At 45.8% G+C, this 23,847-nt stretch overlaps 1 protein-coding gene across 2 annotated transcripts in view; it reads right to left on the bottom strand.

Moving 5' to 3' along the window:
* The window catches only part of cdk7 (cyclin-dependent kinase 7), a 35,669-nt gene that overhangs the window by 4,471 nt on the left and 7,351 nt on the right, over positions 1-23,847 (bottom strand). The window contains exons 2-10 of one of the 2 annotated variants that reach the window (XM_059974448.1): positions 23,138-23,197; positions 22,422-22,690; positions 21,326-21,359; positions 17,314-17,381; positions 15,913-15,981; positions 15,692-15,802; positions 14,755-14,873; positions 11,870-11,969; positions 180-266 (exon numbers count right to left, since the gene is read on the bottom strand). In XM_059974448.1, the coding sequence (XP_059830431.1) occupies positions 180-266; positions 11,870-11,969; positions 14,755-14,873; positions 15,692-15,802; positions 15,913-15,981; positions 17,314-17,381; positions 21,326-21,359; positions 22,422-22,433 (600 nt within the window). In that variant the 5' untranslated portion in view covers positions 22,434-22,690; positions 23,138-23,197. The remainder of the gene's footprint in view (positions 1-179; positions 267-11,869; positions 11,970-14,754; positions 14,874-15,691; positions 15,803-15,912; positions 15,982-17,313; positions 17,382-21,325; positions 21,360-22,421; positions 22,691-23,137; positions 23,198-23,847) is intronic. The other variant, XM_059974447.1, reaches the window with a different exon arrangement.

The following is a 23,847-nucleotide window of genomic DNA, read 5'->3' as shown; positions in this document are numbered from 1 at the left end:
GTTAATCCAAAATAAGGGGACACATGTAAGACCAGTCAAGTGTCTGAACTATGAGGGTGCAGGACCAATGTTTCCTGGGCCTCAAACTAACTATGCAGGTAAAATCGCTTGCCTTTGGACAAGTGCTTCACCTTTCAGTGCTCATTTGCTTACAGTTCTCATTCAGAAAACTGACTTACAGGCCACAGTTCTTCTGTCGGCGTGCCCAAAGCTTCAAATATTTTTGTCAGCTGGTCTAGATCTGAATCGCCAGGTAAAAATGGTGTCTACATCAATAGAAAATATGAACACATTTAAGCCAGCAATACCTTTTGGCTATTTAATCTATTTTATTGAAATATGTACAAGTAAAGTTGAAATACAATAGTTAATTAGAAAACAGCTTTGAAATTCAAATAACACCCTGAATATTTTCATGAACGAAAGATCCAACTCTACTGTCTCAGTAGCTAAACTAGGTATGCAAGTAACCCAGACATTCTCTTCGACAAGTCCAAACACCCGCTATCAGCAAGACAGTACTCCCTACTTTTCCCACTACTGACCAGGAACACGATACACCCAGCAATAGTTTACCCCGTGACTCAGTTGGAGAGGCTGCAAGTGAGGGTTGGGGATGAGGGGCCCTGTTGAGGGATGCAGACACTCATCATCAAGACGTGGAGCTCAGAGTGCAGGCCATGCTGGGGACCAGCAGCAACTGCTGCATTAAAACAGACCATCCCTCCTCAACACAGAGCAATCTCCACGGAAACAAGAAGAAACCTCCAAGCTGGAGGAGAGGAGTGCGGCCCAGCGCGGAGAGGGCAGACAACAGCTTTCATCAATCCAACAGGAATTGACGAGTAATCTCGCAGGATGTAGGTGGGGCAGCAACATGTGGAGCAGATACTGTCTGTCACCAGCAATGGCCGCGCTCACCGTGCTGGCTGAGGTGCAATCACAGTCCTCGCGAAGCCTACTCACCACCACATCTCTACACAAAACCATGGGGGGTGGGGGGGGGACTGACTTTGTATTCCCATCGCGCTTCTGGCACAGCAGTGGGAGAATAGGGGATTCTCACAGGTCTCAGGACAATAGTACACAGTGGGAGGATGGGGGTTCACACAGGTCCCAGGTACAATAGTACACAGTGGGAGGGTGGGGATTCTCACAGGTCTCAGGTACAATAGTACACAGTGGGAGGGTGGGGATTCTCACAGGTCTCAGGACAATAGTACACAGTGGGAGGGTGGGGATTCTCACAGGTCTCAGGTACAATAGTACACAGTGGGAGGGTGGGGATTCTCACAGGTCTCAGGTACAATAGTACACAGTGGGAGGGTGGGGATTCTCACAGGTCCCAGGTACAATAGTACACAGTGGGAGGGTGGGGGATCACACTGGTCCCAGGTACAATAGTACACAGTGGGAGGATGGGGGATCACACAGGTCCCAGGACAATAGTACACAGTGGGAGGGTGGGGGATCACACTGGTCCCAGGTACAATAGTACACAGTGGGAGGGTGGGGGATCACACAGGTCCCAGGTACAATAGTACACAGTGGGAGGGTGGGGGATCACACAGGTCCCAGGTACAATAGTACACAGTGGGAGGGTGGGGGATCACACAGGTCCCAGGTACAATAGTACACAGTGGGAGGGTGGGGGATCACACAGGTCCCAGGTACAATAGTATACAGTGGGAGGGTGGGGGATCACACAGGTCCCAGGTACAATAGTACACAGTGGGAGGGTGGGGATTCTCACAGGTCTCAGGACAATAGTACACAGTGGGAGGGTGGGGATTCTCACAGGTCCCAGGTACAATAGTACACAGTGGGAGGGTGGGGGATCACACAGGTCTCAGGACAATAGTACACAGTGGGAGGGTGGGGGATCACACAGGTCCCAGGTACAATAGTACACAGTGGGAGGGTGGGGATTCTCACAGGTCTCAGGACAATAGTACACAGTGGGAGGGTAGGGGATCACACAGGTCCCAGGACAATAGTATACAGTGGGAGGGTGGGGGATCACACAGGTCTCAGGTACAATAGTACACAGTGGGTGGGGGTTCACACAGGTCTCAGGACAATAGTACACAGTGGGAGGGTGGGGGTTCACACAGGTCTCAGGTACAATAGTACACAGTGGGAGGGTGGGGGTTCACACAGGTCCCAGGTACAATAGTACACAGTGGGAGGGTGGGGGATCACACAGGTCCCAGGTACAATAGTACACAGTGGGAGGGTGGGGGATCACACAGGTCCCAGGTACAATAGTACACAGTGGGAGGATGGGGGAATCACACAGGTCCCAGGTACAATAGTACACAGTGGGAGGGTGGGGGATCACACAGGTCCCAGGTACAATAGTACACAGTGGGAGGGTGGGGATTCTCACAGGTCCCAGGTACAATAGTACACAGTGGGAGGGTGTGGATTCTCACAGGTCCCAGGTACAATAGTACACAGTGGGAGGGTGGGGATTCTCACAGGTCTCAGGTACAATAGTACACAGTGGGAGGGTGGGGGTTCACACAGGTCCCAGGTACAATAGTACACAGTGGGAGGGTGGGGGATCACACAGGTCCCAGGTACAATAGTACACAGTGGGAGGGTGGGGGATCACACAGGTCCCAGGTACAATAGTACACAGTGGGAGGGTGGGGGATCACACAGGTCCCAGGTACAATAGTACACAGTGGGAGGGTGGGGATTCTCACAGGTCCCAGGTACAATAGTACACAGTGGGAGGGTGGGGATTCTCACAGGTCTCAGGTACAATAGTACACAGTGGGAGGGTGGGGGTTCACACAGGTCCCAGGTACAATAGTACACAGTGGGAGGGTGGGGGATCACACAGGTCCCAGGTACAATAGTACACAGTGGGAGGGTGGGGGATCACACAGGTCCCAGGTACAATAGTATACAGTGGGAGGGTGGGGGATCACACAGGTCCCAGGTACAATAGTACACAGTGGGAGGGTGGGGGATCACACAGGTCCCAGGTACAATAGTACACAGTGGGAGGGTGGGGGATCACACAGGTCCCAGGTACAATAGTACACAGTGGGAGGGTAGGGGATCACACAGGTCCCAGGTACAATAGTACACAGTGGGAGGGTGGGGATTCTCACAGGTCTCAGGACAATAGTACACAGTGGGAGGGTGGGGATTCTCACAGGTCTCAGGACAATAGTACACAGTGGGAGGGTGGGGGATTCACACTGGTCCCAGGTACAATAGTACACAGTGGGAGGGTAGGGGATCACACAGGTCCCAGGTACAATAGTACACAGTGGGAGGGTGGGGGTTCACACTGGTCCCAGGTACAATAGTACACAGTGGGAGGGTGGGGATTCTCACAGGTCTCAGGACAATAGTACACAGTGGGAGGGTGGAGACTCTCACAGGTCTCAGGACAATAGTACACAGTGGGAGGGTGGGGATTCTCACAGGTCTCAGGACAATAGTACACAGTGGGAGGGTGGAGATTCTCACAGGTCTCAGGACAATAGTACACAGTGGGAGGGTGGAGATTCTCACAGGTCTCAGGACAATAGTACACAGTGGGAGGGTGGGGATTCTCACAGGTCTCAGGACAATAGTACACAGTGGGAGGGTGGGGGATCACACAGGTCCCAGGTACAATAGTATACAGTGGGAGGGTGGGGGATCACACAGGTCCCAGGTACAATAGTACACAGTGGGAGGGTGGGGGATCACACTGGTCCCAGGTACAATAGTACACAGTGGGAGGGGTGGGGGATCACACAGGTCCCAGGTACAATAGTACACAGTGGGAGGGTAGGGGATCACACAGGTCCCAGGTACAATAGTACACAGTGGGAGGGTGGAGATTCTCACAGGTCTCAGGACAATAGTACACAGTGGGAGGGTGGGGGATTCACACTGGTCCCAGGTACAATAGTACACAGTGGGAGGGTGGGGGATCACACAGGTCTCAGGACAATAGTACACAGTGGGAGGGTGGAGATTCTCACAGGTCTCAGGACAATAGTACACAGTGGGAGGGTGGAGATTCTCACAGGTCTCAGGACAATAGTACACAGTGGGAGGGTGGGGGATCACACTGGTCCCAGGTACAATAGTACACAGTGGGAGGGTGGGGATTCTCACAGGTCTCAGGACAATAGTACACAGTGGGAGGGTGGGGATTCTCACAGGTCTCAGGACAATAGTACACAGTGGGAGGGTGGGGATTCTCACAGGTCTCAGGACAATAGTACACAGTGGGAGGGTGGGGATTCTCACAGGTCTCAGGACAATAGTACACAGTGGGAGGGTGGGGGATCACACAGGTCCCAGGTACAATAGTACACAGTGGGAGGGTGGGGGATCACACAGGTCCCAGGTACAATAGTATACAGTGGGAGGGTGGGGGATCACACAGGTCCCAGGTACAATAGTACACAGTGGGAGGGTGGGGATTCTCACAGGTCTCAGGACAATAGTACACAGTGGGAGGGTGGGGATTCTCACAGGTCTCAGGACAATAGTACACAGTGGGAGGGTGGGGATTCTCACAGGTCCCAGGTACAATAGTACACAGTGGGAGGGTGGGGGATCACACAGGTCCCAGGTACAATAGTACACAGTGGGAGGGTGGGGGATCACACAGGTCCCAGGTACAATAGTACACAGTGGGAGGGTAGGGGATCACACAGGTCTCAGGTACAATAGTACACAGTGGGAGGGTGGGGGTTCACACAGGTCTCAGGTACAATAGTACACAGTGGGAGGGTGGGGATTCTCACAGGTCTCAGGTACAATAGTACACAGTGGGAGGGTGGGGATTCTCACAGGTCTCAGGTACAATAGTACACAGTGGGAGGGTGGGGGATCACACAGGTCTCAGGACAATAGTACACAGTGGGAGGGTGGGGGATCACACAGGTCTCAGGTACAATAGTACACAGTGGGAGGGTGGGGGATCACACAGGTCTCAGGACAATAGTACACAGTGGGAGGGTGGGGGATCACACAGGTCTCAGGACAATAGTACACAGTGGGAGGGTGGGGGTTCACACAGGTCTCAGGACAATAGTACACAGTGGGAGGGTGGGGGATCACACAGGTCTCAGGTACAATAGTACACAGTGGGAGGGTGGGGGATCACACAGGTCTCAGGACAATAGTACACAGTGGGAGGGTGGGGGATCACACAGGTCTCAGGACAATAGTACACAGTGGGAGGGTGGAGGTTCACACAGGTCTCAGGTACAATAGTACACAGTGGGAGGGTGGGGGATCACACAGGTCTCAGGACAATAGTACACAGTGGGAGGGTGGGGATTCTCACAGGTCTCAGGACAATAGTACACAGTGGGAGGGTAGGGGATCACACAGGTCTCAGGTACAATAGTACACAGTGGGAGGGTGGGGGATCACACAGGTCCCAGGTACAATAGTACACAGTGGGAGGGTGGGGGATCACACTGGTCCCAGGTACAATAGTACACAGTGGGAGGGTGGGGGATCACACAGGTCCCAGGTACAATAGTACACAGTGGGAGGGTAGGGGATCACACAGGTCCCAGGTACAATAGTACACAGTGGGAGGGTGGAGATTCTCACAGGTCTCAGGACAATAGTACACAGTGGGAGGGTGGAGATTCTCACAGGTCTCAGGACAATAGTACACAGTGGGAGGGTGGGGGATCACACAGGTCTCAGGACAATAGTACACAGTGGGAGGGTGGGGGATCACACAGGTCCCAGGTACAATAGTACACAGTGGGAGGGTGGGGGATCACACAGGTCCCAGGTACAATAGTACACAGTGGGAGGGTGGAGATTCTCACAGGTCTCAGGACAATAGTACACAGTGGGAGGGTGGAGATTCTCACAGGTCTCAGGACAATAGTACACAGTGGGAGGGTAGGGGATCACACAGGTCTCAGGACAATAGTACACAGTGGGAGGGTGGGGATTCTCACAGGTCTCAGGTACAATAGTACACAGTGGGAGGGTGGGGATTCTCACAGGTCTCAGGTACAATAGTACACAGTGGGAGGGTGGGGGATCACACAGGTCCCAGGTACAATAGTACACAGTGGGAGGGTGGGGATTCTCACAGGTCTCAGGACAATAGTACACAGTGGGAGGGTGGGGGATCACACAGGTCCCAGGTACAATAGTACACAGTGGGAGGGTGGGGGATCACACAGGTCCCAGGTACAATAGTACACAGTGGGAGGGTGGGGGATCACACAGGTCTCAGGACAATAGTACACAGTGGGAGGGTGGGGATTCTCACAGGTCCCAGGTACAATAGTACACAGTGGGAGGGTGGGGGATCACACAGGTCCCAGGTACAATAGTACACAGTGGGAGGGTGGGGGATCACACAGGTCCCAGGTACAATAGTACACAGTGGGAGGGTGGGGGATCACACAGGTCCCAGGTACAATAGTACACAGTGGGAGGGTGGGGGTTCACACAGGTCTCAGGTACAATAGTACACAGTGGGAGGGTGGGGATTCTCACAGGTCTCAGGTACAATAGTACACAGTGGGAGGGTGGGGGATCACACAGGTCTCAGGTACAATAGTACACAGTGGGAGGGTGGGGATTCTCACAGGTCTCAGGTACAATAGTACACAGTGGGAGGGTGGGGGATCACACAGGTCCCAGGTACAATAGTACACAGTGGGAGGGTAGGAGATTCACACTGGTCCCAGGTACAATAGTACACAGTGGGAGGGTGGGGATTCTCACAGGTCTCAGGTACAATAGTACACAGTGGGAGGGTGGGGGATCACACAGGTCTCAGGACAATAGTACACAGTGGGAGGGTGGGGGATCACACAGGTCTCAGGTACAATAGTACACAGTGGGAGGGTGGGGGATCACACAGGTCCCAGGTACAATAGTACACAGTGGGAGGGTGGGGGATCACACAGGTCTCAGGACAATAGTACACAGTGGGAGGGTGGGGGTTCACACAGGTCTCAGGTACAATCGTACACAGTGGGAGGGTGGGGGATCACACAGGTCTCAGGACAATAGTACACAGTGGGAGGGTGGGGGTTCACACAGGTCTCAGGTACAATAGTACACAGTGGGAGGGTGGGGGATCACACAGGTCTCAGGACAATAGTACACAGTGGGAGGGTGGGGATTCTCACAGGTCTCAGGTACAATAGTACACAGTGGGAGGGTGGGGGATCACACAGGTCTCAGGTACAATAGTACACAGTGGGAGGGTGGGGATTCACACAGGTCTCAGGTACAATAGTACACAGTGGGAGGGTGGGGGATCACACAGGTCTCAGGACAATAGTACACAGAGGGAGGGTGGGGGTTCACACAGGTCTCAGGTACAATAGTACACAGTGGGAGGGTGGGGGATCACACAGGTCCCAGGTACAATAGTACACAGTGGGAGGGTAGGAGATTCACACTGGTCCCAGGTACAATAGTACACAGTGGGAGGGTAGGGGATTCACACTGGTCCCAGGTACAATAGTACACAGTGGGAGGGTGGGGGATCACACAGGTCCCAGGTACAATAGTACACAGCGGGAGGGTAGGAGATTCACACAGGTCCCAGGTACAATAGTACACAGTGGGAAGGTAGGAGATTCACACTGGTCCCAGGTACAATAGTACACAGTGGGAGGGTAGGAGATTCACACTGGTCCCAGGTACAATAGTACACAGTGGGAGGGTGGGGGATCACACAGGTCTCAGGACAATAGTACACAGTGGGAGGGTAGGAGATTCACACTGGTCCCAGGTACAATAGTACACAGTGGGAGGGTGGGGATTCTCACAGGTCTCAGGACAATAGTACACAGTGGGAGGATGGGGGATCACACAGGTCCCAGGTACAATAGTACACAGTGGGAGGGTGGGGGATCACACAGGTCTCAGGACAATAGTACACAGTGGGAGGGTGGGGGATCACACAGGTCCCAGGTACAATAGTACACAGTGGGAGGGTGGGGGTTCACACAGGTCTCAGGACAATAGTACACAGTGGGAGGGTGGGGGATCACACAGGTCCCAGGTACAATAGTACACAGTGGGAGGGTGGGGATTCACACAGGTCTCAGGACAATAGTACACAGTGGGAGGGTGGGGATTCTCACAGGTCTCAGGTACAATAGTACACAGTGGCAGGGTGGGGATTCACACAGGTCTCAGGTACAATAGTACACAGTGGGAGGGTGGGGATTCTCACAGGTCTCAGGTACAATAGTACACAGTGGGAGGGTGGGGATTCTCACAGGTCTCAGGTACAATAGTACACAGTGGGAGGGTGGGGATTCTCACAGGTCTCAGGTACAATAGTACACAGTGGCAGGGTGGGGATTCACACAGGTCTCAGGTACAATAGTACACAGTGGGAGGGTGGGGATTCTCACAGGTCTCAGGTACAATAGTACACAGTGGCAGGGTGGGGATTCACACAGGTCTCAGGTACAATAGTACACAGTGGGAGGGTGGGGGATCACACAGGTCCCAGGTACAATAGTATACAGTGGGAGGGTGGGGATTCTCACAGGTCTCAGGACAATAGTACACAGTGGGAAGGTAGGAGATTCACACTGGTCCCAGGTACAATAGTACACAGTGGGAGGGTGGGGATTCTCACAGGTCTCAGGACAATAGTACACAGTGGGAGGGTGGGGATTCACACTGGTCCCAGGTACAATAGTACACAGTGGGAAGGTAGGAGATTCACACTGGTCCCAGGTACAATAGTACACAGTGGGAGGGTGGGGGATTCACAATGGTCCCAGGTACAATAGTACACAGTGGGAGGGTAGGAGATTCACACTGGTCCCAGGTACAATAGTACACAGTGGGAGGGTGGGGGATCACACAGGTCTCAGGACAATAGTACACAGTGGGAGGGTGGAGATTCTCACAGGTCTCAGGACAATAGTACACAGTGGGAGGGTGGGGGATCACACAGGTCCCAGGTACAATAGTACACAGTGGGAGGGTGGGGGATCACACAGGTCCCAGGTACAATAGTATACAGTGGGAGGGTGGTGGATCACACAGGTCCCAGGTACAATAGTACACAGTGGGAGGGTGGGGATTCTCACAGGTCTCAGGACAATAGTACACAGTGGGAGGGTGGGGGATCACACAGGTCCCAGGTACAATAGTACACAGTGGGAGGGTGGGGGATCACACAGGTCTCAGGACAATAGTACACAGTGGGAGGGTGGGGGTTCACACAGGTCTCAGGTACAATAGTACACAGTGGGAGGGTGGGGGATCACACAGGTCCCAGGTACAATAGTACACAGTGGGAGGGTAGGAGATTCACACTGGTCCCAGGTACAATAGTACACAGTGGGAGGGTGGGGATTCTCACAGGTCTCAGGACAATAGTACACAGTGGGAGGGTGGGGATTCACACTGGTCCCAGGTACAATAGTACACAGTGGGAAGGTAGGAGATTCACACTGGTCCCAGGTACAATAGTACACAGTGGGAGGGTGGGGGATTCACAATGGTCCCAGGTACAATAGTACACAGTGGGAGGGTAGGAGATTCACACTGGTCCCAGGTACAATAGTACACAGTGGGAGGGTGGGGGATCACACAGGTCTCAGGACAATAGTACACAGTGGGAGGGTGGAGATTCTCACAGGTCTCAGGACAATAGTACACAGTGGGAGGGTGGGGGATCACACAGGTCCCAGGTACAATAGTACACAGTGGGAGGGTGGGGGATCACACAGGTCCCAGGTACAATAGTATACAGTGGGAGGGTGGTGGATCACACAGGTCCCAGGTACAATAGTACACAGTGGGAGGGTGGGGATTCTCACAGGTCTCAGGACAATAGTACACAGTGGGAGGGTGGGGGATCACACTGGTCCCAGGTACAATAGTACACAGTGGGAGGGTGGGGGATCACACAGGTCTCAGGACAATAGTACACAGTGGGAGGGTGGGGGTTCACACAGGTCTCAGGTACAATAGTACACAGTGGGAGGGTGGGGGATCACACAGGTCCCAGGTACAATAGTACACAGTGGGAGGGTAGGAGATTCACACTGGTCCCAGGTACAATAGTACACAGTGGGAGGGTAGGGGATTCACACTGGTCCCAGGTACAATAGTACACAGTGGGAGGGTGGGGGATCACACAGGTCCCAGGTACAATAGTACACAGTGGGAGGGTAGGAGATTCACACAGGTCCCAGGTAGAATAGTACACAGTGGGAGGGTAGGGGATTCACACTGGTCCCAGGTACAATAGTACACAGTGGGAGGGTGGGGATTCTCACAGGTCTCAGGACAATAGTACACAGTGGGAGGGTGGGGGATTCACACTGGTCCCAGGTACAATAGTACACAGTGGGAAGGTAGGAGATTCACACTGGTCCCAGGTACAATAGTACACAGTGGGAGGGTGGGGGATTCACACTGGTCCCAGGTACAATAGTACACAGTGGGAGGGTAGGAGATTCACACTGGTCCCAGGTACAATAGTACACAGTGGGAGGGTGGGGGATCACACAGGTCCCAGGTACAATAGTACACAGTGGGAGGGTGGGGATTCTCACAGGTCTCAGGACAATAGTACACAGTGGGAAGGTAGGAGATTCACACTGGTCCCAGGTACAATAGTACACAGTGGGAGGGTGGGGATTCTCACAGGTCTCAGGACAATAGTACACAGTGGGAGGGTAGGGGATCACACAGGTCCCAGGTACAATAGTACACAGTGGGAGGGTAGGAGATTCACACTGGTCCCAGGTACAATAGTACACAGTGGGAGTGTGGGGATTCACACTGGTCCCAGGTACAATAGTACACAGTGGGAGGAGGACAAGGGTTCCAAAATAACACATGATGAACCTATCTTGACTGAGGCCACATTCAGATCATCAAATCCTCACAAATTCACCACCCCTGGGCCCATCTTACATTTTAGGATTATCACTTCCTGTGCTGGTAGCTTGGGAGAAGTTACAGTCTACTGTTGAACTTTCTCATGATCATCTTGTACTCTTTGTCCATCACCCTTCTGCAGGCTTGCACTGCGTACCAGGACAGCAATGACTCAAGATTAAAATCCTGCTTTTCAAACCGTCTGAGGCCTTGCTTATCCTCTTCCTTACTTCCTCATCTCTGCTGAACTATGGCATAACAGCCAGGGCTGCCTGATCTTGATGTTTCTAAGGAGCTTACACATTCTCTGTATGACCATTTCTGCCCAGTGCCCATGGTTCCTCGCATATCGCATTAACTCTGCCAGTGCCCTTTATTGTGGATAGCTGGCAGAAGGGGAGTTAATGTGCAAGTGAGAGAGAACAGGTTGCACGGCCGTTGAGAGAGAGACTGGGAAGGATGGGATTCACTTCTTGGGTTTGCTTTTTGGGGACAGTATGGAGCTGATGGGCCAGATGTCCTCTGGTGTTAGACTAACTTGGTAACAAGAAAGTCCTGATCACAAAACATCTGCAGTCTTCCAATTCTGCTTTCCGGCACATCCCAATTTTAGCTGTTGACTACAATTCCTCCAGCTGGTTAGGCCACAAAGTTCTGGATTAATACACTCAACCTCTCATTCACTCATCCCTCCTTTACGAAATTCCGTACATTTCTCCCCCGATTAAGCTCCTGCTCAGTTACTGTAATACCCCGTATGTGACAGAGCTCACCTGGAGCATCTGAGGTTGCTTCACTGCGTTAAACACGCTATGAAATACTCGAGCTCTCATGCTACAACTGACCAGTGAAAAACTAAGATTTTGCAGAATGCACTCTCAACGTTTGTGCTCTCAGCAGAGAAGGGAACAAACATTTAAAAGGAAGGAATAAATAAGTAATTAACTTCACTTTAAATGTTAGCAATATTTATAGATTTACTTTAAGCACTTACCCGAAGCAGCAGCTCAGCCAATATACAACCCACAGCCCACATGTCTACTCCAACACCATACATTCTTGCTCCAAACAGTAACTCTGGTGATCTGTACCACCTGAAACAGAGCATTACTTTTTCATCAGAAAGGTTTTTACAGAAATTAGGAAATGCTCAACTAGAATCTTGTGCAAGTCTCTGTCCCTCATCAATTCGAAGATCTGCCGCAGATTCCAAATACTCCTGGGAGGAAATAATTCTTCCTCAGATCAAAGTTCAAAGTAAATTTATTACCAAAGTGTGTGTGTGTGTGTGTGTATATATATATATATATATATATATATATATATATATATATATATGTCACCATACAATGCCCTGAGATTAATTTTCTTGCAGGCGATCACATTGGAACAAAGCAATTACTTCTCTAAGTCTCCTTTCCCTTGCCTTAAACCTATAACCTCTGGTCTTAAACAGTCTGTTTCAAGGGAGAAGTTTCTTAGCCTCATAATTCTGAATACTTCGATCAGATACCCCCTCAACCTCCTGCACTCCAAGGGTAACAAACCCAACATATACAATCTTTCCTTATAATTGATTGCTCCATCCCAGGCAACATCCTGGTTAATCTGATCTGCACCTTTGCCAGTGCAATCACACATTCCTGTGGCGCAGCCACCAGAATTGCACAGTACTTGAAATATAGCCTACCCAATGTTTTACCATTACTGAAGGCAAGCACCCCACATCCCTTCTTAAACATGATACCTTCAGGTTTCTATATCTTGTACACAAAGGTCCCTTTGTTTCTCAGTACTCCGTAGGGGCCAATGCATACAAACCAGCCTTCTTAATCCTTCAGAAATTCATCAACTAATTTTTATCTGGATTAAACTCCTGCCCAATTTAACAAATCATTATCTTCAGTGCATTTAACAAACAGCAAGGGTTCTAGTACCCATCCAAATGGTAACCACAGGCTTCCAATCACAGAAACACACTCAGCCTACTATTACCAAACCAATTTTGTACCTCATTTACCAACTTTTCTTGAAATCCCTGGGCTCTTATGTTTAAGAGCTGTCTTCCACGTGGGGAATTGTCAAAAGGCCTTACTGATGTCCGTTTTCCCAACCTTCTTCTATGCCATGGACCAATACAATTAAGCAACTGGTCCACGGACTATATCAACAGCAATTTTTGCAACCATATACTTTGTTACCTCCTAAAAAAATTCAATCACATTGGAAAAGCCAGGTCGCCCCCAAACTAAACCAGGTAAGCTGTCTATTCTAATTAACCCTGCTATTCTAATTATTGTCTACATCAGCAAATCAAAAGCTATCTCAGCTGGCTTGCTTCTGAACAAACAGGAAGGTAATCATAAGCTGCAGAAAATCCTGACAAAATATCAGTCCACATCAATGGGCACAATCTAACTTTAAAGCTCTAGATCTGGGGTAGGGCAATCTATGGCCCACGAGCAAATATTGGGATACTGTGCTTATCCGGCCTGCAAGTGATTTTTCCTTATTCTGAGTGTTTCACGTGAGCACACTGATGGACGTGCATGGCTTCTTGTTATACTGGCCCCAGGTTTCGTTTTGTTCAAACCAAACACTGGTATATACAAATGGCGGGAAGGCAGACTACCTTGTTAATATGTATTAGATACTCTCTGTGCACGTGCAGGTTTTCAGATGGGATCATTCAAATTTGTAAACAGAAACAGCATCACTGTGTTTTAACAAGAAATCCACGCTAAATATCCAGATATGTACATGTGCTACGATACTTGTTGAATAACTCGCGTTTCAAAATAAAATTGCAGAAAAAATTTCCAATGGCAATGAATGCAAAACACAGGAATGCAAAACACTGAGTGCCAAAATTTCCAAGACACTTGGACACTAGATTATTTCTTCATTGAGCAAGCTGGGAAACCAGTTTGTCTCATTTGCCTAGAGAACATTGCTGTGAAGAAGGTGGCAAATATCAGGCGACAGCACGAGACCCGCCATAGTGAAAATTTTAACAAGTTTACTGGGCAAACAAAGAAAGATGAAGTTGAGCGAATGAAGACTAGTTTCAGAAAACAAATGTCATTTTTTGCCAAGAAAAGCAGTGAAAGCAGTGCATCAGAAATTTTTCAAATGGAATTGATTGAGATGCAGTGTGACGGCATATTGAGATCGAAATTTCATTCTGAAGATGTGTCAGTGCTTGACTTCTATAGAAAATATATTCATCCGAGTGGGAAGTATCCTAACTTAGTGGACCATGTTTGGCAGCACTTATCTGTGTGAGCAGTTATTTTCAAAAATGAAGCACACCAAGAACCATTTGAGAACAAGATTGACTGATGCCCATCTGGATAATGTCTTGCTCTTGGCATCAACAAGTCTGACACTCAATATCGAGAAGCTTTCAAGCAACAAACAGCATCAAGTTTCACATTGATTTTTCGACTGTTTGCATTAAAATTTTCTTTTTTTAATTATACTTACCACCATTCAATGCATCATGTTCATACATTTTATGTTTAAAGGTTCTTTGTGTCCCTTTAATAAATTCAAAAGATGCCTTGATTGAAATAAATTGCAACTAAACTGAGTTCTTTGATTACTAATTGGCATCCTTGGTTAAGCACAAATGAATTGCTTGCATGCATTATTCATTAATTTGAGGCAACTAGATGTATTTAAATGGATAATTCCCATATTTCAAGCTTTTTATGGCATTTATCTGGCCCACTGTCCGCTTATTAATATGCGATCCGGCCCACAGAGGCAAAAAGGTTGCCGACCCCTGCTCTAGATTAATTTTCCCCAACATGTAAACACTGCTTCATTCTTTCCCCATATAATTAGATCTTAGAAAGTTCTCTTGTGAGGCATTACCTTGTTACTACCTGATGTGTATACATTCTATTGGGGCTTCCAAATGATTTGGCCAAACCAAAGTCAGCAAGTTTGAGGATTCCTTTATCATCTACTAATAAGTTGTTGGGCTTCATGTCCTGAAAAAAATACATTGAAATCAATATTTACAATGTGCCATCTGCTATAATGTAACTGTGCAAGTTTTAATTCCTCATTGTTCTCAGTTATTATTTGTTTTGTTGCTTGCTGTTTATCCTGCTATGGCTCCTCCTCTGCATTAAAATCTCAGCCTGTTATAATGGAGCAGCTTCACCAGATACATAACACACTCGGAAGGCTATATCTGCGCAGAGAAATAAACAGTTTACAGTGGCATGACCCTTCATATGGACTGAAAAGGAAGGAAAGGAAGAATGGATTCTGTCCCCTTCCTTCCCCAAACTGATCAAGAGTCTCGGTCCAAAATATTGGCCGTTCCTTCCCCTCCATTAATGCAACCTGACTGGCTGGGTTCCACGAGCACTTTGTGTATTTGCTCAAAATATTCAGCAGCTACAGAATTGCTTGTGTCACAAACTTGGAAGCCTGCTCCAGAGTATTCTGCACCATGGGGATAAATTTGAACATGTAGAGAACGTTCTCTCGATTTGCTCTTTTTCCTTTCTCCCATTCATACGGTAAGAGCATTTTGAATTTGAATCACTTTGCCCCAGTTATATAGATAGTAATTATATGAATGTAGGGCTTTCAATAAAAACCCAAGACAAAAGGCACAGAGCTATGGAATAAACCCTACATCAGAACTGATTTTTACAATGAAGTTGCACTTAATGATAAACTAGAATCTTACTTTAAAATGCCAGTTTTAGAATAGATATAATCTATTAGATTAATGGGTAGAGTACACTCTCAGACATAACATAGAGGTATAAAACAGATGCATGATACACCTTACCCTATGTAGAATCCAATGCATATGAAGATATTCTAAACCCTGGAGTGTCATTAACATATATGCTTTTATATTTGCAGGAGTCAGCACAAGGCTAGTATCTTTTATTATCACCTGTATTTAATGAAAAGGTACCGTAGTTAAAAAATAAAGTTTCATGACATGAACAAAATAATGTACATGTACATTGCTGGCCAGAAAATTGTATTGACACAAAATTTTACCTCTAAATCAGTCTCCATAAAGTCAAACACAAGACTGATGTTGGACTTGTGACCAAAGGCATCAAGAAGCTATTGAGAAAAATTACAAAACATCAGCATCATATACAAATTTGGAGGAAAAGGGCTCTCAGCTCTTCAGTCCTGCACTACCACATAATGAGATCACGGCCAAGCTGACTGCAATCTCGGCTCCACATGGAGGTATAGTCTTACAGTACGGAAATAGGCCCTTTGGCCCAACCTATACACGCTAACTGTGTTGCCCAGAAAGCTGGCCCTATCTGCCCAGATTTGGCCATATCCCTCTAAATTTCTCCTACACATATACTTAACTAGATGGCTTTTAAATGTTGAATGTTAAATTTTCAATGTTAAAGTGTATTCTACACTTTTGTGTTCAATTTCTCTAGTGATAACATTTTGTTATTTTTACCAATTTATTGTTTTAACAGCATACTAGCAAATCAGATGTCTGCTTCTTTTCTTATTTTTCTGCTAAAATTGAGTATTTCCCACTTGAATTTGAATTGACTTTATTTCTTACATCCTTCATATACACGAGCAGTAAAAATCTTTAGTTTATGTCTCTGTCTAAATGTGCAATGTATAGTAATTTATAACTAGTACGTACAACAGGACAGTCAAAATAACACAGAAAGACAATTGTATCAGCATGAATTAATCAGTCTGATGGCCTGGTGGAAGAAGCTGTCCCAGAGCCTGTTGGTCCTGGCTTTTATGCTGCGGTACCATTTCCCAGATGGTAGCAGCTGGAACAGTTTGTGGTTGGGGTGACTCGGGTCCCCAGTGATCCTTCGGGTCCTTTTTACACACCTGTCTTTGTAAGTGTCCTGAATAGTGGGAAGCTCATGTCTACAGATGTGCTGGGCTGTCCGCACCACTCTCCGCAAAGTCCTGCGATTGAGGGAAGTACAGTTCCCTTACCAGGCAGTGATGCAGCCAGTCAGTATGTTCTCAATTGTGCCCCTATAGAAAATCTGTAGGATTTGGGGGCCCCATACCAAACTTCTTCAACTGTCTGAGGTGAAAGAGGCACTATTGTGCCTTTTTACTCATTACACCCCATTTCCAAAAAGGTGTGTAATATGGAAAAATGTGAAATGATTTTCCTTTGACAAACTGATGGCAATGCAGATAGACTGAAAGAAAGAACCAACAATTATGAGAATCTTTCATAAGTTCCAGAAAATATTTCTGTATAATCCAGTTTAAATTCACTAGGAACTAAATTAGTAAGGCAAAAGTGGCCTTTGATTTAAAAAAAACCTTATGATTCCACAGGTTCAACCATCAGAATGTATCCAAAGCAGACTTGTGGAACAAAGTATTTGTCAGTCAGATTACAGGCATAAATGATTTTGAATTCTTGTGCATACTTACTCCTATAATATTTGGATGGCTGAGTTCCTGTAATAGTTTGATTTCTCTCAAGGCTGTTCTATTAATTCCTAAAAGAAACAGTATTTGTTAATGAAAAATGGATGTGATGAGACAGCATACAATAATTAAAAATCGATTTAACCAGCTTGAAATCTCTTCAAGAGTTTGACATTTGTTCTCTTGAACTATGACAGACAACTTTCTGTCCTGTGGACAGAATGCAGGAGACTTCAGAACTATTAAAATCAAAGGTGAACCTGGCTTTTGGGTCAATGATGAGGTGTCCTGGATCAATTCCAGTAGCTTCCTAATCATATTTTTTTAAAAAATCATATTAATAAATCAGTCCATTCTATACCTGTTCTATAAAACACCGCCTATACCATTACAGCATTTATATAAGCTATTATCTGTTCCTAGTTCAATAAACCTGAGCAATAAAACGGAATGCATATTTGATAATTCACTGCTGATAACTACCTTGGTATAAAATTTTTCTTGAGCATTTTAAAAGGGATGTGGGCAAAGAGTTAAATTCTCAATCCATATTACAGTTGTGTCCTATACTAGCCTGCTGAGATAAAGTAATCATTTTGCACTTTGTTTTTGAGTAGTAAATAAACATACTGATGATTGTAAAATGACATGCTGGCTTTACTGATTATACTTATAGGCTGTTTCCAGTGCACGGCAAGGTTCTCCAGCATAACAAAAAAGCAAGCTTATACAATAAAAAAGCCCACACTTTTTATGAACTCAAGCAAAAACCTGCATGCACATTGCTACACACACAAAATGCTGGTGGAACGCCCCAGGCCAGGCAGCATCTATAGGGAGAAGCACTGTCGACGTTTTGGGCCGAGACCCTTCGTCAGGACCTCGGGTCTCCAGGTCACCAGCAGTTTTTGCAGACACAGGTGACTTCTTCCAGTTTGTCCATGAAACAGCTTCTTCTTCTCTTACGTCTTTCCTTTCTTTTCAAAGTAGTTGAGGTGCTGTCAGAGTCCATTATCTACCATGAGCGGTGAGTTTTTGGACCATCTGTGCGGCCTAGTGCTCCGCTACCTCCAGGAACAGCTTGGAAGATGTATGCTGTCAGGAGCGACACCATGGATAACCCGGTTCCTTGCCGATTTTGGTGACTGAAGCATTGTGGGAGACTGAAACATCAAGACAGTAGGCGGTACATTTGCTAATCACTGGCTGCTGTCAGATGAAGGGCCCTGTACTCAAGTGATCCCTCAAGTGGTCCTGCTGAAGGGTCTCAGCCCAAAACATCAGCTGTGCTTTTTTCTGCAGATGCTACCTGGCCTTCTGTTCCTCCAGCATTTTATGTGTATTGCTTGCATTTCCAGTATTTGTAGATTCTCTCTCGTTTGTGATCCTTCTCTCTCTCTTTGGAGAGAGTTGGAGAGCGACAGCCAGTCGATCCTTGAGACTGGGGAATGGGGGGGGGGGGGGGGAGAGGCTTGGAGAAATGATCCAGAAGGTTGTAACACTGGAACAGCAAGCTGCTGATCCCTGCTGTTGTTGTTGCAGGAACAAACTTTCGGGGGGGGGAGGGAGGGGGAGAGAGGGAGGGGGAGAGAGGGAGGGGGAGAGAGGGAGGGGGAGAGAGGGAGGGGGAGAGAGGGAGGGGGGAGAGGGAGGGGGAGAGGGAGGGGGGAGAGGGAGGGGAGAGAGGGAGGGGAGAGAGGGAGGGGAGAGAGGGAGGGGAGAGAGGGAGGGGAGAGAGGGAGGGGAGAGAGGGAGGGGAGAGAGGGAGGGGAGAGAGGGAGGGGAGAGAGGGAGGGGAGAGAGGGAGGGGAGAGAGGGAGGGGAGAGAGGGAGGGGAGAGAGTAAGGGGAGAGAGTAAGGGGATTGAGAGGGAAGGGGAGAGAGGGAGTGAGCACAAAGTGCTGGGTTTTGGATTGTAGTTTTGATGGACTCTGGATCAAATTCTCTTTGGGGGCTTTTGCTGTTGCTGACATGGTGGGTGGGTGGGGGGGGGGCGTGCTTTTACCAGCGTGAGTGGGTGAGTGGGGGGGAATTGATGATTTTGCTGCTACTTCTTTGAAGGGTGAGGGGTGTGGGGGGTTTTGGGGCTTCAATGTTCTATCATTCATTCTATGGGGTCTCATTTCCTGGATGCCTGTGAAGAATATGAATTTCAGGTTGTATACTGTATACCTTCTCTGATATTAAAGGACCTAAATCTAAATTATTCAAGATGATGATTAACATTAGTCACATCAAATTAAACAACAAAACAGATAATTCCCTAGCAGCTAACAAAAATAAATAACTTGTTGGAATCATTCCAGCTCCATAGCTGCAAGTGGCAACAAATTCCACAAATTCACCACCTTTTGGCTAAAGAAATTTCTCCGCATCTCTGTATTGAAAGGGCGCCCCTCAATCCCGAGGCTGTGCCCTCTTGTCCTAGACTCTCCCACCATGGGAAACATCCTTTCCACATCTCCTCTGTCTAGGCCTTTCAACATTTGAAAGGTTGCAATGCAATCCCACACTCCACCCCCCCATCCTTCTGAATTCCAGCAAGTACAGACCCAGAGCCATCAAACGTTCCTTGTATGATAAGCCTTGCATTCCTGGAATCATCCTTGTGAACCTCCTCTGGACCCTCTCCAATGCCAGCACATCTTTTCTAAGATGAGGGACCCAGAACTGTTCACAACACTCAAGGCGAGGCTTCACCAGAGCCTTACAAAGCCTCAGCATCACATCCCTGCTCTTGGTTTGAGACACTTCATTTGTTTGGATGGCATATATAGAGAGAGAGAGAGAGAGCATATATAGTATATATAGAAAGGAAATCAGTGTCCGCTGTTGAAACTGCATGATCCAGACACCAACTTCTGCGATCGTATATACATAATTAAATACAGAAATTGGGAAACTACTGCCAAAATTTCCCTGCTCCTCCAGGAGGTTATCCATAGTTGCTGAGAGATTTGGTAATGAATCATATAGATTGGCATGCCCTGATGAAGGGTATCAGCCCGAAATGGCGACTGTGTATTCCCATCTATAGATGCTGCCTGACCTGCTCAGCTCCTCCAGCACACTGTGTGTATTTTTCCAGCATCTGCAGTACCTCTTGTGTCTGTGGTAGAGTAGTCTATGGTACTCTTATGTCAGAGTAGCATGAAGCTGCTACACTTACCCAGCAGATAACCAATTCAATTTGCAGAAAAAAAGTTGTTTCCCCACTGAAGGACAAGTAATTTATAAACTGCAAGTCTTAATTTATACCAAACTGAAAAATAACCTTGAGGATTTAATAAATGTTAGTGATTTTTAAAATTCTATCTTTCCCCCTTTTTTGGGCTTCTCTATATAATTTTGCAGTTAAATTAATTATTAATCAACACTTGCTAGTTCAGAGGATCTATCGCAAATTTTTCATACAGTTTGGGTGAAGGAACACAGCAATCGAATCGTGTGAATGTGCTGAACGGCAGTGGATCGCTGCTCAGCACGACTTCTAGCACAGGGGTGAGTGGAAGAACTACTGGCACTGCACATTCATGCTGCTCACAAAATTATCACAGAAATCAACAACATTTATTGTAATTAAAATGGGTTCTGACAGAGGGTCTTCCATCTGAAGCATTTCCTTTTTTTTAAAACAGATATTGTATGACCAGTTGAGTATTTCAGCATTTTGTTTTTATTTAGATGCCAGCAACTGCAACTGCTTAATTTTAACACAATATTATGGTATTCCTTCTAATATCAAATATAGTTATTTGGATTACGTGCTGTATGTGATATACAGTATGTACCCTGTTTTGCACCTTGGTCCCTGAGGAACAGTGTTTCATTTAGCTGTATACGTGTGTACAGTTGAATGACTATAAACTTAAATTTGAACTTGAAACCTGAATCAATTAGGATACAAGAACACATGAAAGTAGGAATAGACGACCCAATCCCTCAAGTCTGATCTGCCATCTAATAAAGTCACAGTTGATTTTCCCCAAGCCTCAACTCCTAATGCACTACTCACCATCTTTAGCTTCTGATCTGTGACCAACCTTAATCTGAAAAGTAAATACAAGATTATAAAATGGGAATGTATTTATGTAGCTTGCTATACATGTGTTGTCTGAAGTCTGCATTTCTGGTTTATCCAAGTTTAGTGCGGTTAACTGTTTAACTTGCTTTCAAAACTGTTAGTTACATTAATTCTACGATGGACACCAGACAGCAATCAAAGACAAACCTATCTTCAAGATGAAAGGCATGGAAATCCCTCATGAGACAGATGTATTGCCAATGATTAGCGAAGAGAATGTCTGTAAAATTTCATGTGAGGGTGGGGGAATTTTCTTTTCAGAATATTTTTTTATTTCACACGTCAAGAGAAATCACTGGATCTGGTTCTGCTCTGTCTCCATTTTTACTACAATTTAAAGTGTGATGCTAGATGGAGTTCCTCAAATCACATCAACATGTATGTATCAAGAACAAGGGGTGTCTAACTAGCAAACCTGTTAAAATTCTTAGCTTTAAGAATGAGACTTAATATTTAAAAATTTTTTTTTATAATATTTTAAAAAACCCAGATAAAGTTTACTAACACATTACAGTTGTCAGACTTCAAAAACATTGTTTTGGCTGCAAAATTCTTGGGCATTCTTGTGGTCATATAAATACACATTTTTCTTTTAACTTTGGAAGCCTAATCCCTTCTCAACATAGAAGATAAATCTAACAATGTCTGGAACTTGACCCTGCTTTAATACCAGACTAAGTTCAATCTCATGTTTAAAAAGACATTGTATCATTTAAGTCTAGGTCAGAATGGGTCAAATATGCTCCCACTAAATACTGCAACTAAAAAATATGCACAATTTTGTTTCTGTATCTAGAATTCTGTTCAGATATTGAAAAAAAATTGCTTGCTTTTCTTAAAGATTATAATAAAAAGCTGCAAGATCCAAGCAAAAAAAGTCAAGTTACTAACCCCCAGTTTCTAGATTTATAAGCCTTTTTATAATTTTGGATAAGTTCTTGATGAGGTATAGGATAAGAAATCATTTTGAAGATAGGGTCTGAATAATAAGAATGAACTTAGGTTCAAAATGGTTGTTGTAGTCTACCTGGATTTCCATAAGGCATTCCACATTGCCATTCAAGATAGGCTTAATCGTATATGATGTGGGAGAGAAGCAATATATTAAGCCAGTTTGATAATGACCAGAAGATGTACAGCAACAACTGGGTAAGTTATCAGGTTGTATTGCTGTTCCTTATTTTAACTAAAGGCGATCAAGAGGTCAGAATAATGCCTCTGGATACTGTATTTGGAGACAACAGAAAACTCTGCACAGCAACCATAACCAATGCACTATGTTGAAATCACAGGAGCCTGAAAGACAACAGAATAGGAGAAATGGTAGGCGGTGTCTAGCAGTTAAGTACAAAGTCATGAAACTAGCAATAGCAAATAAATTCAAATACAGGCTGTCTCTGAGTTCTGTAACCATTCTGTTCCCCAGAAATGTCAGAAGCCAACTTCTTTTAAGTCAGAAATGTCTGTTTTCTAAAGATACCCATACTGTATGGATTTAGATACAGTTGTATGATACTTTAATTTTGTTGAAAAATAACTCTAACACTACCCACAACTAAACTGTGTACAGTCATTAATGAATACATGGAACGTTTTATTAGTATAACTAGCTTGCAATAAAATTGGATTTTTACAAATCAGGTCATTTGTAATCCTGGGAATCTCATTGCCCACTTGCAACTCTCAATTGAAATTACAAATTCCACTTACATTACCAGACAATCTGACAATGGCCATACTCACCTTCTTAATTGCAACAATGTTGTCAGTATTCTTGTCTTTCGCCTTATATACAGTGGCGAACTATAAAAATGCAACACAAAACATACTGTGTCATTTGGCAGAGGAAAGGTCAATTTTTTTTCTAAAACCAAACTATAATTTAAAACTCTTGAACTGAGAACTGTGGATTTTATCATATGTGCAATCTTGCATCTGTTTATCCCAATAAAATCGACGTTCTGTCTCTTGGAGATTTTCATGACAAAAACTTCGTAAATTGTTCATTTTATATCAATGAATATTAAAACATAGCATCTTATATGCTGAAAACAAAATGATTTACATCTTTACGACCACACACACACACCAAGTACTGCAGAAGTGAAATTATTAATAGACATGAAGTAAACTAAGAAGCAAGCCCCACAGTATTCCCTGCTAGAAATACATGAAAGTGAGTCACACAGTAATGAGATATCAACCAAAGTGGAAATGCTGTATTGTTTTAAATCCACAGTAATCCAGATTTGCTTAATTAACATGTTAAACACCAAAAGCAATACAGCAGTGTTTATTAGGTAAAACAATGAAGAGAATAGAGAAGATTTGCTTATTTCTTTGAATTGTGGCGATCCAATTTACAACCAAAACACTCACCATTATTAATGGGTAACTTACTGACCTTGCAAAATGGAGAATATTTTGCTTTTATTCCATAAAATTTAAAATGA

Source organism: Hypanus sabinus, chromosome 7 (genome assembly GCF_030144855.1).
Source record: "Hypanus sabinus isolate sHypSab1 chromosome 7, sHypSab1.hap1, whole genome shotgun sequence".
In the NCBI taxonomy this organism is placed as follows: domain Eukaryota; kingdom Metazoa; phylum Chordata; class Chondrichthyes; order Myliobatiformes; family Dasyatidae; genus Hypanus; species Hypanus sabinus.
Note: the sequence above shows the minus strand (reverse complement) of the source record. Positions and strands in the feature narration are given on the sequence as shown.